At 34.0% G+C, this 18511-nt stretch overlaps 1 protein-coding gene and 1 pseudogene across 1 annotated transcript; both read left to right on the top strand.

The window, feature by feature from the left end:
• The first annotated feature begins 3091 nt into the window (after positions 1-3091).
• On the top strand, positions 3092-6740 carry LOC123748476 (death-associated inhibitor of apoptosis 2-like; annotated as a pseudogene).
• Positions 6741-6894: 154 nt separating this feature from the next.
• LOC138369727 (putative leucine-rich repeat-containing protein DDB_G0290503) lies at positions 6895-12069 on the top strand. The gene is made up of 3 exons (XM_069333165.1): positions 6895-7126; positions 8891-10177; positions 11906-12069. The coding sequence occupies exons 1-3, from the start codon at positions 6895-6897 to the stop codon at positions 12067-12069; spliced, it is 1683 nt and encodes a 560-aa protein (XP_069189266.1).
• Positions 12070-18511: the final 6442 nt, after the last annotated feature.

Genomic DNA, 18511 nt, shown 5'->3' with positions numbered 1-18511 from the left:
AGAAAAAAATGAGGAATGCCTGTATAGCAGAACCTTGAAACCGGTTTCTGAATGTTGTTGGCTGCATTGTGGTGGCTTATTTCCCCAAGAAAATACTTTTACAAAATAAGCATGAATGGACAGTTCAATCAGAAAATAGTAGTTGTTAGTCACTCTAAATAAATAATTGGGGTAAAAAAAGGTAAAAGAATGAGATACTGAATATATTATATTATTTCCACAAATTAATTTATTTTATTATCCTACCCCAACCCAAATTTTTCCAAAAGGCTCCCAGGCCCCAACCTTATTCTAGTATTTGGGTAATTTTTAATTCAAATTCACTTTTTTACGTAACTTCTTCAACCCAGCAGCCAAAAGCACCCGTGTCGAAGCAATAGTGTCGAGCAATAGTGCAATAGCATCCGTGAGTGGGCGTCCCGTAGCAGTCATACTCCCCAATTGTCGCCCACAAGTTAAGGTAAAGAAGCTGCACTGAAAAAAAAAATTGAAACAATGCTTATTGATGTCACAGAGAGAACATCAATACACCTCAATCAAAAGAATATTGATTAGAAAAAACGATGAACACCACCAACCTCAAGCAGAAGAATACTGATTTAATAAAAATTTTTGGACCGTTGAAGGTTGAAGTCAACATTTTTAAAAGTGATATTTTAGATAAAGTGTTGAAAACCTTGTGATCAAACTCATGGCGGCGAAGTCCACCTAGTAATTTAATAGCTGGTTGCCCGGAGCAGTACTGTGTCAGTTGAGCCATATATATAAATATTCGTTGCCGCCGACCACTCTCACTCTTATATTACATCCACTGATGGCCAGCTTCGCTGCTCTTCCAAAGAAAAAGTTGTCCGAGATGCTCTCTCCTCAGATGAACCCCAGGATGGAGAATAGGACACAAGATACGCTGAAAAAACCTTGAAACTATGCTGGGAAAAGGAAGAGGAGACACTAATATTGAATATAGAGAAAGAGTTGTTACAAATAATCCACGACATCAAGCTGAACAACACCAACCTCAAGCAGAACAATACCGACATCATCAAGCAGAATGAGACAATACTTTTGAAGACAGACCAAGAGTTGTTACAATTAATCAGCAAAATAATCACCAACATCAAGCAGAACAACACCGACATCAATCAGAACAACACACTATTGAAGATGATAGAGCAAGAGTTATTAAAAATAATCACTTACCTGAAGCAGAACTACACCGACCTCAAGCAGGAGATTGATGATTTAAAAAATGAAATTAAAGAGTTGGAAGGCTGAAACAACCCGCCTTTCTTTTGAGGAATTGATATGTGCAACCACTTGGAAGTCATATTAATTTATAATGGGACCAAAGAGCCAATGTTATTCAAAACTTCCGCACAGTGACTGACATAGTGACTGACGTGGATACATCACCGACCTGAAGAAGAAGAATACAAACCTCTGGCAGGAGATTGCTGATTTAAAAAAAAAACTTTCGAACAGTTGAAGGCTGCCTCATTTCATTTTTAATTCCACTGTAATTTTCACTAAATAAAAGTGTGTATGAATTATAAAATATATTGCTTTATTTTTTTTTAATTTTGCCTTTATTATTCTAGTGTACATAGGTAGGGGAATGGGGGCACCTTTAAATTTCACTGTAATTTTTCACTAAATAAAAAGTGAGCCCAGAATGGGAACAGATGTAGTATAATTAAAAAGTAAGATGATAATGTCAGTATGGCTGGCACTAGTTCCGGTGAGTGTCAGTACAAGTTGTCATATGTCGGTATTGTGAAGACTGTCTAGATACGTTGAAGGTGGGTTTGGAGTGAATGAGGACGACGCCTTGCACCCACCTCCTCCAAATAGAGGGCAGGGGGGACAGGAGACATTTATAGCTTTTTGGAGATATGATATTTAAGCATGATCTCATTGATATATCAAGTGATTCTTCCATTGAAGTTGGGGAGGAGGAAAACATCTATTTTGGAGCCGAGGAAATAATCATTAAATTTTGTGTAAAGTTACTTCACCCGATTATCCCACGCTGGGCTGGATGCCCATTCATCTTTAAAAATTCGTATGTACAAAGTAGTGGGTAATTTTTCTTCATATTTAAAAAAACTACGGATAGTTAATTGGATGAGGATATACTCACACACAACATATTTGTGTTTTTTCAGGTGGTAACTTAAGTTGTCATCACACCCATTAAACAAAACCAATTCATCATCTTGAAATACTACTTTAATATGGTCTATTTCAATTTTTTCCTGTGATGAGGCCTTCGACATCAAAATCACTTGATAGGTATTTTCAAGCTTGACTCCATTATTTTGTCTCATGAATAATTCATATTTTATTCCCCACTTTAGTAGTATTTCTTCAAGTTTTATTAACATAATCTTTACAGATTCAATTTCCCATATTTCATTGGGGTTAGTAGGGTTGGGTTCAGTCTTTACAGATTCAGCTTCCCATATTTCATTGGGGTTCATTGCTTTGCCTGTAGGGTTGGGTTCACTCAGAGTCTTATCATTTTCAAAATTTGCTGTTGTCTCGTTAATATCAGTCATAATGGTGATCTATTTCAAATCTGTGAATGTAAAAAAAAAAAATAAATATGTTAAGGCATATGTAACTTAACTGATCAATCAACATTTTTATCTAAGATAGTATAAGGTGATGCAGGACTAATAATTAGAGTAAGACCAAACAAGACCCTACCTTACCCAAACTAAGTCAATATAATTATATTATCTTATTATATTATAATATTATCAAAGTGGACTCACTAGATACAGCACAGGACTAGGGTTGTAACTGACAGTTGAATTCTTTTATATCTATCTTTTCAATTCTGACTTGAGTAGTAGGAGGATGAGGAGGAGGAGGAGGAGGGGTAGGGGTGAGTTAAATCCCTTCAAGTATATAAAAGCGTTATGCCCAGTATTATTACCTCAGTGTTAAGTGGTCTGATGCAGCATGCATATGTCCATAGTGATAACTATTTAATATTATTTCATTGTTGACATATACAACAACTATGGATTCACCACTTTCTATAAATATGTTAATGATGACCCTTGATAATATATACCAAAAAAAGATGAAAGAAAAACTTCCAGATACATTTGGAGCATCGTTTCAGAAGATGATTTGTTATGCTGAAAACAGTTTAAAGTCTTCGGAATTGTAAGTATCATTATTATAATATGTTAATAATATATATCATATATATATTTTTATAATATCCATACCCCAATAAATTATTACTTCTTATTTTTTTTCTTTTGTTTGTAGGTATGAAAATCTTTTAAAAACATTGAAAGAAAAAAAGAAGATAAAAAGAATAAGTGCAAATGTCCCACATGGAATCCTATCCCCTGAAGACGACCCTGCTATTCTTCATGACATAAAGGTCAACTGCTATGGCCCTGATGACACAATCTACAACAATGATCCGGAAGTTCGAAAAAATGTTCCTCGTGGTGTAACACTCTTGGAGTTTAAGGGACAGTTTGATTTAGTGATCTTTGCCAATAAAAAATTTACTGGTGGTATTGGTGATGAGGATGATAAACAACCGGAAACAAATGATCTATGGAAACAATATTGCTTAGAAGATCTCAGTACTACTACTTCTAAAGTAGTTTGTATGACTAAAGTGAATGGTGAATCAGCTCATTTCAGTGGCAGATACATTAATGGTAAATTTTTTTTAATTACTGGGAGTAAAAGTGTTCATATGTTAATTGGAGAAAGGGAAGATATTGAGCGGTATGATGGAGAACGTTATGTTGTTGCTAAAGTTGTGGCCAGATCACTGTGGGATACATTGAATAATATGGATATTATGAATCGACATTTGGTATATAGTATCTTACACTATACTAAATGTACAGCTGTGTGTGAGCTTCTTCAACCTGACAACCAACATATTGTTAACCTCAGTCACTTGGATAAGCATCAACTCAACGTTATCTGTTTTACTCCATTGTACAACGAATATGAAGAGACTAGCCTTCTTGCATTACCTCCACACTACACACTCAACCTGTTTACGGCATTAGGCTTTACATCTCCTGCCTATTCAATAATTGAAGCTAAAGATGTAGTGAAACACCAGAATAAGGTAGGCAAACAAAAAGTCTATTGTACAAGGAAGTGCCAATTTATATTGTCACATTTTTCAATACAATTTCTTTTATGAAACTATATTATTAAATTATTTTTACAGGTGCGAAGTGATCTTTACAAAGAAGGTGAAGTTTTTTATTTTCTAAATGAGAATGAAGAAACAATTGGAATGATAAAAGTAAAAACAAGATGGTATGTAATACTTAGAGCCTTGAGGGAAAAAGCAGTTTATTGTTTTTTATCCAAGAAAAAAAACAAGCAAAATTGGAGTTTAGAGAATAATATTCACTTAACTCAATTACGACTAAATGAAATTCAGAAATGGCTCAAGTTCTCGATTTATATTTTACAAAGATGTAAGGTGAGTATGATGGGTAAAGCACCTACCTACTTTGTTTTTATAAAAAGACCCTCTTAAGAAATTAATTATTTGAAAAATTAGGTTGAAAAATAAGGGATTTATAACACTAATAAATAATTATCATTACTTTCAGGAAATGGGGACAAGTTTTCTACAGTGCCTAAATGAAAAAGTAGAAAAAAAAACAGATTGTCGTGGAAGATATTAGGCCCCAATTTCCAACAATATGGAGCAGGTTTCTTTTTGAAAAAAATTTGACCGACAATTTTGAAGATGATGAAGAAGAAGAATTAGGTGGTTAGTTACCATTAACTTTATTATACAGTGGAAGGCATTGGGAAGACAACCAACTCAGTTACACATTTTCATCTTGATCATCTTTAGAAGTCTATAGAGACAAATTACCGTCTTCATTACTGTCGAGAAGTGGACTAGGGACAATTAATTAAAATATGTTTTCTAGTAACACCTGTGGTAGGGATGACATCTTTTAGACTGGAGTTTGTATTGATTTACACATGATATATAAAGTGTTCATCAATAAAAATAAGTAAGTAGTTAGGTAGTAGTGTAAAAAATGTAGTAAAATTTCCACAATTAAAATTTCTATTTTTATCACAGAATTTCCACTTGGTTCCCTATATTTTTCTTACCATTATTTCAGCTTTTTACTAAGGGATCTGGTAAAGGATTTCAGCTGATAAACTCTATAGTCCCAATTTTAAGTCTATGAGTCAACAGGAAGAGGAGGAGGAGGAGGAGGAGGAGGAGGAGGGGAGGAAGGGGGAGGGAGATTGTGTATTATATAAAGAGAGAGAGAGAGAGAGAGATGTCTCTCTCAGTCACTAACTAGTCAGTCTAATACAACACTCACATTTTGTTTTCATAGCAATGAGAGAAGAAAAAAATCGTTTGGAGACTTTTAAGGACTGTAACTTCAGTGTAAACAGTCATGTACTTGCAAAGGCGGGTTTCTATTATACTCATAAAGCAAAGTTTTTAGAATGTTCAATGTGCCATTTTCAAATTGATGCCACGAACGTAAACCAAGATGAAAATAGAATCATTGCTTTACATAAGAAAGAGAAACCAGAATGCACATTTAATCAGAACGTGAAAAGATCTATTTCTAAGAAGTTTGATTCATATGACAGTTTACGGTTTGAAAAGGAACGTTTGAATACCTACATAGATTGGCCACTTGAATGGTTAGAACCATCTGATTTGGCTCGTGATGGCTTTTACTATCTGCGAACAAATGACCACGTTGCTTGTGTCTTTTGTCGAGGCATTGTTGGTTCCTGGGAAAGAGGAGACACTCCCAGAGGCGAACATCAGCGGCACTTTCCCCAGTTGTCAATTCATTCGAAACCAACCAGTGGGAAATTTTCCACTGATATTTAATGAAAAATTCGAGGGTTATTCCGTTCCACTGAGAAATAGTAAAAATTCGTCCTATAGACAAGGAATAGATGTCTGTGGTCTAAGTCCTATGACAGACAATGGAGTTCACCAGCATACCATCGCCAAGCGAAAAGACTACTTAACACTTGAAAGTCGCCTAGCAAGCTTTAACAATTGGCCTGAACGTGTAACACAGAAACCAACTGAATTGTCAGAAGCTGGATTCTTCTATTGTGGTTTAAGTGATCATGTGCGCTGTTATCATTGTGGGAATGGACTTCGAAACTGGGAAACTGATGATATACCTTGGGATGAACATGCTCGCTGGTACCCAGAGTGTACCTTCCTCTTCTTGATGAAAGGAAAAGAATTCATTGATCAGGTATGTCAGCTACAGTAACTTGAAATGAAGGTTGACTATTATTATTGTAATCTTTATAAAAGCCATTTGTAACATTAACTTTATTTTTTTTTTCAGGTTCAAGGGGAAAGGCCACCTTATGAGACAAACCCTTCAATAACCCATATCAATGAAGATCAACACAAACTTATTAAGGAACTAGACATAACTAAGCACCTTATTTCAATGGGTTTCCAGGAAGATCATGTGATGACAACGTATCATAATCAACTCAAAGAGAAGGGGTTACCTTTCTTTGACATTGGGTCATTTATTGAAGCAGTCTTGCAGTACATAGAAGACGAAGTTAGAAAACTTCTAGTAAATAAATTGGCATTGGCTGAAGTTGATGTTGTCCCAAGCCCACCCATGTCTGATGGAAATGAGTTGGCTTCTGACACAAACCAACAAGTAGAATCATCTACAACTTTAATAGGAATTGGCATTGGCTGAAGTTGATGTTGTCCCAAGCCAACCAATGTCTGATGGAACTGAGTTGGCTTCTGACCAAAACCAACAAGTAGAATCATCTACAACTTTAATACAGCCTATAGTAGATGAATTGGCATTGGCATTGGCTGAAGTTGATGTTGTCCCAAGCCAACCAATGTCTGATGGAACTGAGTTGGCTTCTTACCCCAATCAGCAAGTAGAATCTACAATAGTTGATGAATTGACATTGACTGAAGTTGATGTTGTCCCAAGCCCACCAATGTCTGGTGATTCTAACCCACAACCATTATTTGGTAGAATAACTGATCAAGTTGCCGCTCTCCCAAAGTCAGAAGGTACAATTAGACACAGAGTGATTGAGTGTAAGATTTGTATGGAGAATGAGAGTGAGTTAATGTTTTTACCTTGTAATCACATATGCACTTGTTTCAAATGTGCATCAAACATATCCACATGTCCAATTTGCAGAGCTGAGATAAAATATACTATTAAAGCAATTATATCATAGTAAAGAATATTTTAGATGTGTGATAATGATATGATTCGAGAACAATACTGCAAAGTTTGAATTTATGGAAATGAACGTACAGATGTGCTGGTGGCTGAAGGTGCTGAGGGAGACCATATTGAAAATACTTCATACCCAAGACTCTTCTAAGAAATTAGAAAACATCATTGTCAAGAAAGTTGTGTTGGATACAAAAATATGTCCACACCTACAGTAATAAGGATGATTTTAGACCATTTACATAACATAATGTATCCTATCTATCAACCCGGCTGGAAATATATGAATTTCAAATCTTATTATTCCTATAATAAATACCTTATAATTATTATTGACGAAATATTATTCCACTCCCCAGATATAATCTCAGATGAGGAAAAGTTGTAGTTTAGTTATACCAATGTGTGTGTGTGTATCCTTTCAAAATAGATATTTCTATTTTTTTTTTTTGTCTTTAAGGTAGTATAAAAGTGTCACTAAGGTAGCCTGCAGCAGAACACAGTTTATGGATTAATTAGTGGTAGAGTCGCAATCCAAGCACACTACACTACATACTACCTCTTGATATAACTTTCTAGACAGTGAAAGTGAACAAACAAGCAGTACTACTCAATCTCTGGCGGAACTGAAGAAGCAAACAACCATTCCACAAACTAGTCAAGCCAATCAACCAACTTGTCTGTCAACTGATCTACAACCACCCAACCAATCTGTCCATCAACTGGTCTACAACCACCCTTTTTCTGTTGGAAGTTTCTTTCTAGGGAAGTGGATAACAATTGATCATATAAAATAAGAGAGCACATACTGTTTTTCATAATGGTTGCACCATATGAATTTGATGACATGCAATTGTCAAGGTCTTTAGTACGTGTCTCAGGCAGTGCCTATAACACAGGAGTCATTTTAGACTTAAGCAGAACATCCACTTTCGCTGCTACAGTTCCAGTGGACCCATTGCCTCCGAAATTAGCAGGACCCAGAACACAACAGCAACTATTGCTGAATATTAATAAGCTAAAACATGAAAACCATATTATTCAACAAAATTTGTCAGTTTTGTATACAATGTTTAAAGAACAGGAGAAACAAATTTCTATGTTGAGAAGGGGTATAAGGGAATGGAGCATCCAAAAAAGTTCCTTTTCTGAAACCACTATCTCCTCCTACTTACTCAACACACCCACCATCTCCTCCTCCTCCTCCAATTAATTCTCTCAATCCATCATCGTCCCCTACAATTTCTATGAGAATCAGGTAATTGTCACCTGATCGTAGAATTATATTAAATCAATAATTTAAAAAAAAATGAGTGAAATTGTTAAAATAATCTTGAATACTATAACATTCCCAGACAATGGTTCCTCGGGTTTGAGAGAACGTATATTCATAAAAACTCTTATTAACAATTTTGTTGTTGTGAATGATGATGATAAAAGAATAATTCTATTATTGAATAAAATGCTTCATTTGTTTACTATCTCTGATCGATATATTAAATTAATAACCGAAACATATCCTCTTAAGAGTCAGAATCAACAAAAACAAACAATAGCTCTTTTGAATAAAAAATGTAATGAATGTGAGAATGAAAAAAGTGAATTAGAAATTAAATGTGGAAATCAAGATGCCACAATAACAGATTTAAATACAAATGTGAGAGATTTAGAACTTACTATTGTGCAGCTTACAGAGAAATTAGGAGACCAAGAAAATGAAATAGAGAATTTAAAGAAGGAAAATTCAACTCTTCAAGATAATCAAATGAAGCTTAGATTCCAATACGATGATGAAAAGAAACAGTATGAAACAGAATATGCATTTATGTTAGATGAGAAACACAGACAATTTCAACATATCTCCGAAGACAAAGACAAACAAATAAAAGACTTAGCTGATGAAAAAGAAAAACTAACTGATTTAATAAATTCAAATAATACTAGTATAAGTCGTCAACAACAAGAAGAATTAAATAGGAAAATAAATACAAATTTAATATCTCTTAAGGAATACCAACTAAAATTAGCTGCATGTGAAAACGATATAAGGATCCAGAATATACAATTTCTGGAATGCCAACAAGCCTTACAAAAATGCAACTATGATAAACAATCAGACCAAGAAGAATATAATAATGTATTAGTATCCCAAAACCATTATGTTCAAGAATGCCAACAAAAACTACTAGATTGTGAAAATTCTAAAAAAATAAAGTATGACGAATATAATACATTAGTAAAGAATATAAATGAAGCAAATAAATATAATATTGAAACATTAGAGCAACTTTATACAAAACCTACATTATCGAATAGCGATATAATTCATTGTTTTTCAAGCATATTTCCTTTAAATGATGATAATGAATCGAAAGCAACAGGAAAATCACAAATTGAAGCAATAATAAATAAGTTCATTCATCAGTTAAATACCGAACGTGATAACTACATTCACGAAGAACGTGAAAAGGACATTAAAGATAGGATTTCCCGTTTAAATTATATTAATAATAATGATCTACACCAAAATAATAATATTCTTAATATTTTTACTAACGAAGAAGAAAGAAATTTATTTAATCAAATATTAGAAAAATTTAAAACTAATATTATCGATGAAACAGTATATGAACACGAACGTCAAATAATACCTTATGTAAATGAAAATGATCATTTAAAACGTCAATTAGACGAGCCTAATTATGTTGCTAAATTGTTAATAGACGCGGTGGCATCAATAGGTTTAGTTAAAGAAATTATAACCAAACGAATTGTTGACCTGGAAAAAGATCATAAAGGAACGAATGAGGAAGTTATAAAAGTTTATGCATTCGTTACTATTCTATATACATTATTCCAGAAGGAAATAAGGCAAGATTTGAATGCAAATAATGTACAACGCTTTTATTACATTATCTTGAACGTGATTCGTAAGTCCCCTTCTGATAATATTCATGAAATACTGGCTTTACAACAACAAAATGATTTACATGTTAAGACCTTACAAGAAGAAAATGAAACAATAACTTCTAACCTGTTGACCATTCAACAGACAAATGCTAGTCTCCAGGATTCCAACAAACAAATGCTTTCAGAATTAAGTGAGACAAGAATGCATTTGTCGATGATTAACCATGATGAGACTTCGGTGGACCCCATAGAATATGAAGAAACTCAAATGAATAAATTCACATTAATCATCCAAGCTGTCACTACTCAGCTCGATGCTTACTTGGCCGGGACATGCAACAATAAGTATTTAAGATCAGCATTCGAAAAACTCTCAATGAGAAAAATGTTTTGCAAGAATGAAATGGCGAAATCTGAAATGATGCAATTATTTATTTCACTTTCAAATCATATCTTCAAATTTATATTCTGCGCCCAGTTCTATAAGAATCTTGTCACGGTAATAAACGATAATATTCTTCGGCGTTCCATTCAATTAAACCTTTATTTTTCAAGAGAAATGTATAACCACCGAGATATGCTATCTGAAATATTGAACATACCGATGATAAATGAAGCTATAGAAATAGCACCCGTTTTCCCAAATTCTATACAATATTAGTAAATTAACACTGATAAATGGTACGTATTCTATAAGCAACAATGAGGATAATAATCAAATAGTGTCTATCGATAACGAAAAGAAGAATTTAAAATCGATTGCGTTATTACACGAGGCTAATATGGAAGCAGAAAAATCGTGGTTCCTTAAAAACCTAAAAGTTAAGTACGAAAGTGTATTGGGTGATGACAGCATTTTAAAAGCAATCGCCTCTCAGAAAGTTTCTTCGCCTGAAACTGTTGAGAAAACAACCACACAAAAAAGAGATAAAACGAACTTAAAAGACGCAAAACAAAGGACAAAAGATAAGACTCAAGGCAGGCGACAAGTCGAGGCATTAACAGAGAAAAAGAATCTAAAGGATAGACATATAAACACTATAAGGGGAGGAATAGTTGAAAATAAATAAGAGGATGTCGATGGTAAGCAGTCAACTCATTAGAGAAAGGAATTTTGTAAATACCTCCCCCCCCCCTCAAAAAACAAAAAATAAGAGACATCAGAGATTGGAAAAGGGGTTCAAGTTCATAGTAAGTGTGAGTTTGTAAAGATTTGCCACCATTCTCCAGTGTGTAATAATCCAAATCAACTCGATGAGGATCTTTGGTGGTATGGCCAATTTTCACACAGGCATTACTAACCCTTGTAATTAACCGAGATTTCAAATGACAAGGTATATTTTAATTGTTTTGGATTTCATCTAGATCAGGTGTCTGATACTTTTGAGAAAAAATAATATCACATATTATATTTGTATGAGGAATAAGCTTACGTTCTAATTCCATCTGAGGAAACAGCGTGAGTTCTTTCTGAAGAGAGCTTTTCGTACCACTTTTTTTTTTTTCTTTGGAAGAGCAGCGAAGAGTGTGTGACTGGCCGTCAGTGGATGGCCGGCGGCCACGAATACTTATATATGGCTCAGCTGACACAGTGCTTAGTCAGAACTGGGACTTTACGTGGTACTAGTCTAAGGAAGATCAGCAGGCAATTCCCAAAAAATAACGAAAAAATTGTTGATATTTTCAAGCTTTATTTTATGTCATATCCTATATCAAAATTGCAATTGTATAAAATGATGATTCTTCAGTTATCACAAAAATATATTATTATGAAAATGAACATGAGCTTCTGAACAATTACATCCATCGTAAAGGTGAGCTTATATATGTCGATTACTTTAATGAAGTTATAGCCAGTGTAGTTTTGAAGATGGTATGGCGGCATTCAACTAAGCGACTCTCTAATTATTGAGTCACAACTGCAATATACAACAATGCTGAGTTGGGGGATGATGGGGGGGGGGGGGGGGCTAGAAGGGCAAAAGATAAGCGAGTTATGGTAGGTGGCGACGGAAACACTGCAGTTAGTCTTATTCAACTCCTGCTAAGAGGTCCACACCTTCTGACCAGGCTCCGCATCATATCGAAAGGTTATTATAGATGGCTCTCTCAGCTACAGAGATATTTAATATACTAATGTATGTGTGTATGTGTCTTATTCTTTTTCAAATTTTTTTTTTTTCTTTCACGGTAGTAACCTGTCTATCAACTGCTCAACCACCACCCAACCAACCTGTCCATCAACTGGTCAACAGCCACCCAACCAACCTGTCCATCAACTGGTCAACAGCCACCCAACCAACCTGTCCATCAACTGGTCAACAGCCACCCAACCAACCTATCCATCAACTGGTCTACAACCACCCTTTGTCTGTTGGAAGTTTCTTTCTAGGGAAGTGGATAACAATTGATCATATAAAATAAGAGCGCACAGTGTTTTTCATAATGGTTGCACCATATGAATTTGACATGAAATTGCTAATAAGGTCTTTAGTACGTGTCCGAGGCAGTGGCTATAACAGAATAACTGATGGTTCGGTTTGTTTAGACTTAGGCAGAACATCTACTTTCGCTGCTAGAGTTAGAGTGGACCCATTGCCTCCGAAATTAGCAGGACCCAGAACACAACAGCAATTATCTAAAAGAAGCAACATTGGAGTAAATTCAACTGGAGCGGCAACTCCATCATCTTCCACAGTAGGTCAGACTGTTGTTGCAACAACTTCCCATGAACTCAGTGCAGAAAATGCCAGTAGAAGTGTAAGACCCGCCAGACTCAGAACACATGGACCTATCAGTATTTCCCAAGGAAGCGACATTGGAGTAAATTCAACTGGAGCAATAGGTCAAGAAAATGCTGGAAGTAGTACCAGACCCGCCAGACCCAGAACCTATGGACGTACCAGAATTTCCCAAGGAAACGAGATTGGAGTAAAGACTGTTTCAACTTCCCAAAAGCGTCCTTGTCCCCAAGACCCAAGTGAAGAAAATCAACCCATAACAACAATGAAGGAAATTCTTCTTGCAAGTAAAGGGTCCCGTATTATAATCTTGACCCACCAACAGGTTCATCAATTACTTGCCAATACGTTGACCACAGAAAAACTTGTGCTGGATATGAATAATCTGATCCAAGAAAACAAAGTTCTTCAACATAAAGTGTCACTTTATCAGGAAATCTTTAGAAACAAGGAGAAATTAATTTCTATTATTAAGAAAATGGGAATAAAGGTTGCATAAATAATTATATGATTATTTAAGATGATTTTTGTTGAATTCATAACATGATAAACTCTGTCAATGTTTCTGAGGTCAATAGCATATGTTATCACAGAATACTTTATGCTGTGTCATATATATTACTTTGTAATGTGAATGTGGATTTGTGTGTATGGTTCTAGTTGAACCAAGTTTCATTAATAGTATATAAAAAAATATTAATATGCAGTATATATCTGGGCAAACTATTCCAGATTTAATCGATATAAGCAATAATTTTTTTTATATTTTTCCCCCATCATCATATTCCTCACCTTTTAATCAAGATATGAAAAATATTATGGCTTGTGTGAGTATTTTAGTTCAAAAATTATTTAGTGAAGCTAATGTAAATCAAGCAAATATATATGTAATAGATAATAATGATAATAATAATAATAATAATAATAATTATAAACCTCTGCCAATAAATATATTTAATATAAATTCATATGTGGAGGTAGGTTTACTAAGAAAAAATAAAGAATCAACCAAATTAAAAATACATTTTTTAACTACTAGTGATGAAATAAAAGCTATTTTAACTATTCAGTAAAAAAAAAAAAATTTTTTATGTTGATATATAGAAGAAAAGACACAAGGATTAATCAGTATAAAAGATGCTGTGTATAGACAATGATTTAAAATACGAGCAAGAGCGATTAGAAACATTTATTAATTGGCCTGTAAGTAACCCAAAGCCCAAAGAGTTGGTAACTAATGGCTTCTTCTATCTGAAAAAAGGAATAGAATGCGCTTGTGCATTTTGTTATGTCTATGTAAATTCTTGGGATGATATTTTAAATGATGACGATTATTTCAATGAAGATATAATACTCATTTTAAATAACAACACTATTAAACTTAGTGAATTTCATAGGAGAATAAGCCCTAAATGTCCATTTTTGAAGGGCGAACCAGTAGGTAATATTCCTATTGAATTTTCATCTTATCTCATAGAACCCAAGTATATTAAGTATAATAAAGATTTGGAATTTGAATTAGATCAAAAAAACAAATTACCCAAGGGGATACTCTCGCATAAAACTCCACATCATGAAAAATATAGTGAGGTTAGAGTTCGCTTGTCTAGTTTCAAAGACTCGTGGCCACTTTCAATAAAACATCCCAGCCCAAAAGAGTTAGCCCAAGCTGGGTTTTTTTTATAAAAAACCACCTCGTGGAGATGAAGTAATCTGTTTCTATTGCAATATGCATTTTCGAAATTGGAAAGAAGGTCATGATCCATGGATAGAACATGGGCGTTGGTCAACACAATGTTATTATATATTGATCATGAAAGGGCCTGATTTTATTAAAAATATACGTTCATCTACAATCACTAAATATCCCCCCAAAATATTTTCTAATGATATAATTATGCAAATGATGAACAAATTAGATATTTTAGTAACTTTATCTAAAAGTTACAAACGCGATATTATTAAAAGAGTATTTAAAGATGTAGTAATACTCTATGGACGATCATTTAAATCATATGATCAAGCTATAGCTATTATAACAAGATATTTATATTTTAACCAAAGAAAATTTAAAAGGGATTAAAATCATAGAAGAAAATAATCAAAACGAAAAAGATGAAGTTGGAAATATATGTTTAACCTCAATGAATAATGACACAGTAACATTAACCAGGACTATAATGAGCCTAATACAACTACTTATTGTATATCTGATCCCAAATGTGATCAGATATTGAGCTTTACTATAAAGAATTTAGGACGTCAACAACTCACAGTTTCATCCGATTGTCAACATGATAAGAATTTAACTGAATACACGCTGTAATATCTGCCAAGATAAAGAACGTTGTGTTCTCATTTTACCCTGTCAACATTTTTGTGTCTGTGAATTGTGTCTTTTACAACTTAATAACTGTCCAATATGACGCAATTTAATTAGTCACGTAACTAAAGTAGTATATTTTTCTTAATCTGAAATAATTTAGAGTAAAGGAGTTATTAAAAATGAAATAAAAAATATATATCTCTTTGATTTATAAAACAACAAATGAAATATATTTTTGGGTTTAACTAATTATATCTTTCGTTTTACTTAAAAAAAAAAATCGCCTCATGCTGTAATGATGGTATTGTGGTAATTGATAATTCTCCAATCTGAACTATTCATTAAATTCATGGTGACGTCCACCTAAACTAAAGTTCCCGTTCTAAATAATAAGGTTGCGACATAGCTAGTTGATTGCCTAGAGCAGATGCAGCACTGTGTCAGCTGAACAAGAGAATATGAAATTTACGAACAATGGCTGGCTTGTGCCAAACACAGCCAAAAATATGGATCCATTTATTTAGAAATGATTATAAAGCATTTTTTTCTTGGAATAATAGGGAATGTATTATTATTTTTTGGGGGGGGGACCTGAAAATCTTCAACTGTTTATGAAAATATTTCAAACTGGGGAAAAGGATAAAATTTTGGGGATACTGAAACCGAATGTTGGAATGTAGCTACTTTGTATAAAGAGATGGATACCTTCATAACAAAAATACATTTCAGTTTTTATAATTTGATTTATTAAATACAATTTTGTACAAATTTATTATAAAATTTTTTAGCTATCAGATATTCACGGAAGCTACATGTGACTGATTGGCAAGTAATCGGACCAGTATTATAGATACCATTTAGCAATCCTTGTTCAGTTGTCACAGTCCCAATAATCACATCCACATGAGAACGTTTAATTAGAAGCTGTCGTCCAGCAAGATGATTATCATGTAATATTACTGGATGACCAAACATGTAATCACCTTTTTCATTATGAGATAAAACATTCATTCTGATGAGAGCGTCATATGTGTGCACTGGATCTCTCAAGTAAGACAAACAGGCGTTTACATAAGTATTTTGGGTTAAAGGAACCGTGGATACTTTTTCCCAATACCTATCTAAATTGAAGAGGTTATAAATCATTTTATCTCCTTTACCATGGACATTAATAAGCATGTCCACTATTTTCTTCACTTTGTCTGTAATTATTTCTCTGAAGAATTTCTCATTCTGGATACATTTTTTTTGACAATTTTTTGTTGTTGTTTTTTTTTTGGATGATACCATGACTATTATGATTGCCTTGGAACTTCCTGCCTCCTCTTATATAAAGTATAATTAACATAAATCTATATCAGATTCCTTAAATATATATATATGTGTGGTGAAAATAAAATTTAATTATCTTCTTTTAGCAACTGATGTGATAAAAATCTTTTCATCAATAACATTATAATATAGTTTGTATATTATATTAAATTTTGAATTATATCCTAGTTAGTAGATGAATAATTGGTGTTCAGGGAGAAAAGTAATCTGTAATCCCCAACTCATTATGATATAATTCAAATTGGGGAAAAGGATATAATTTATAGTTTTATCTTATAAGATAAAGGTATATTATCATCTCAGAGGATTAGTTATAGTTTGCATTCTGTAATTGTATAATTTTTGTAGTGATGCTGAAATAGACTGTATAAAGAGATTGATATACTCACACTCACTGAAGGTCCTGAAAATCTAAGAGCTGTGGAAGATTTAAAATCAGTAGTTAACAAGAGTAATAATATACACGATTTTTAGGATCTGGACCAGTGAACATGGATGGTAGTGTGAAGTAAGTGTGACCGAAGTTTATTAGGGGGTACTTCTTTCTTAATGTTGATGATGTACTCTGGGTCACCTGATCTAAAAAAAATAATAAATATTATTGCTGATAAGACAAGCTGAATAGGTCAACCTAAGCTTAGTTTAATATAAAACTCGACCAAAAAGATAGTAGAAAGTGTTCTTCACAACCGGACGCCCTGGAGTCTGGCTGAGGTAACCTCGCTGTATATAAGATGGCGCGTGTCGCCGTCGTCGCCACCACAGTGTTCAAAACCACAGCAGTCTAACCAACATCCTACAAGAAAACTCATTCTCCTACAGCTACAGCACCCGCTATTTGAGAGAATTAATTATCTGCAGTAGAATAATAAGAATATACTGCTCATACACGTTTGACAGGGCCGGCGCCTGCTACTCTGACAGCATCTCGTGCTGGGTTTTGTATATGTACAGAAGAGTATGGAAGGGGAAGTATTCAAGATAATAGTCTTGTGTCTACTAGTTTCCACGAGAGTTGAGGCTGACACAATGGTCGGTCCTGAGAAGATCAAGGTCAAGGGGGACACTGCCGATTACATCCAGATGTCTGCTAATAATAACCTCATTGTTGGACATCAGAACCAACAATCAGCTGCAGGTAAGATCAGTCATCCATATATACACACATACTCCAATTGAAAGTTTATTTAAAGTCAATAGTTATGACCAGATTCTTAGACACATTAAGTAAGATAACACAAATCAAGTGGTAATTTCTATATAAGAGACACAAAATATTAACCTTACTTACGCCTTATTATCTGTTTTACAGGACTGTTTCTATCAGCAACGTATGATTCTGTCTCTCTGGTCAGTCACTCTGCCGGCTTCCCCAGTGCAAAAGAAGAAGAAGAAGAAGAAGAAGAAGAAGAAGAAGAAGGAAGAATAAAGTTATTTACTGATTGCATAACACACATTCTTCACTTACTCCAATTCTAACACAGGTTATGTCCTTGTGGCAAAGAGCCAGTTTTTATAGCTGAGATGATTTCCAGTCACTGCAGTTATTTTTCCTTGTGGCAAAGAGCCAGTTTTTATAGCTGAGGTGATTTCCAGTCACTGCAGTTATTTTTCCTTGTGGCAAAGAGTCAGTTTTTTTATGGCTGAGGCGATTTCCAGTCACTGCAGTTATTTTTCCTTGTGGCAAAGAGCCAGTTTTTTTATGGCTGAGGTGATTTCCAGTCACTGCAGTTATTTTTCCTTGTGGCAAAGAGCCAGTTTTTTATGGCTGAAAGATGACACGAAATAAATTTTATGGTTACTGCATCACATATTTCTTTACATCACTGCAGTTATAGAGAGCTAGTTTACTAGTGTCACAACAATTATTTCCTGTGGCAAAGAGTCAGTTTAATAAATAATAAGGCTTAGGTGAATGTATATTATTTAACAATAACAATATTTTTTTTTTTTTT

Source organism: Procambarus clarkii, chromosome 29, assembly GCF_040958095.1.
Source record: "Procambarus clarkii isolate CNS0578487 chromosome 29, FALCON_Pclarkii_2.0, whole genome shotgun sequence".
Classification (NCBI taxonomy): domain Eukaryota; kingdom Metazoa; phylum Arthropoda; class Malacostraca; order Decapoda; family Cambaridae; genus Procambarus; species Procambarus clarkii.
The sequence above is the reverse complement of the archived record's forward strand: the minus strand, read 5'-3'. Positions and strand labels throughout refer to the sequence as shown.

Excerpts from the sequence above, each read along its gene's own strand:
- LOC138369727 (XM_069333165.1), top strand. The coding sequence starts at position 6,895 with ATGTCTGATGGAACTGAGTTGGCTTCTTACCCCAATCAGCAAGTAGAA. Across the intron at positions 7,127-8,890 it reads GATTTGTATGGAGAATGAGA|ATTTAAATACAAATGTGAGA; the intron begins GTGAGTTAATGT and ends CCACAATAACAG. Across the intron at positions 10,178-11,905 it reads CATTATCTTGAACGTGATTC|TTATCACAAAAATATATTAT; the intron begins GTAAGTCCCCTT and ends ATGATTCTTCAG.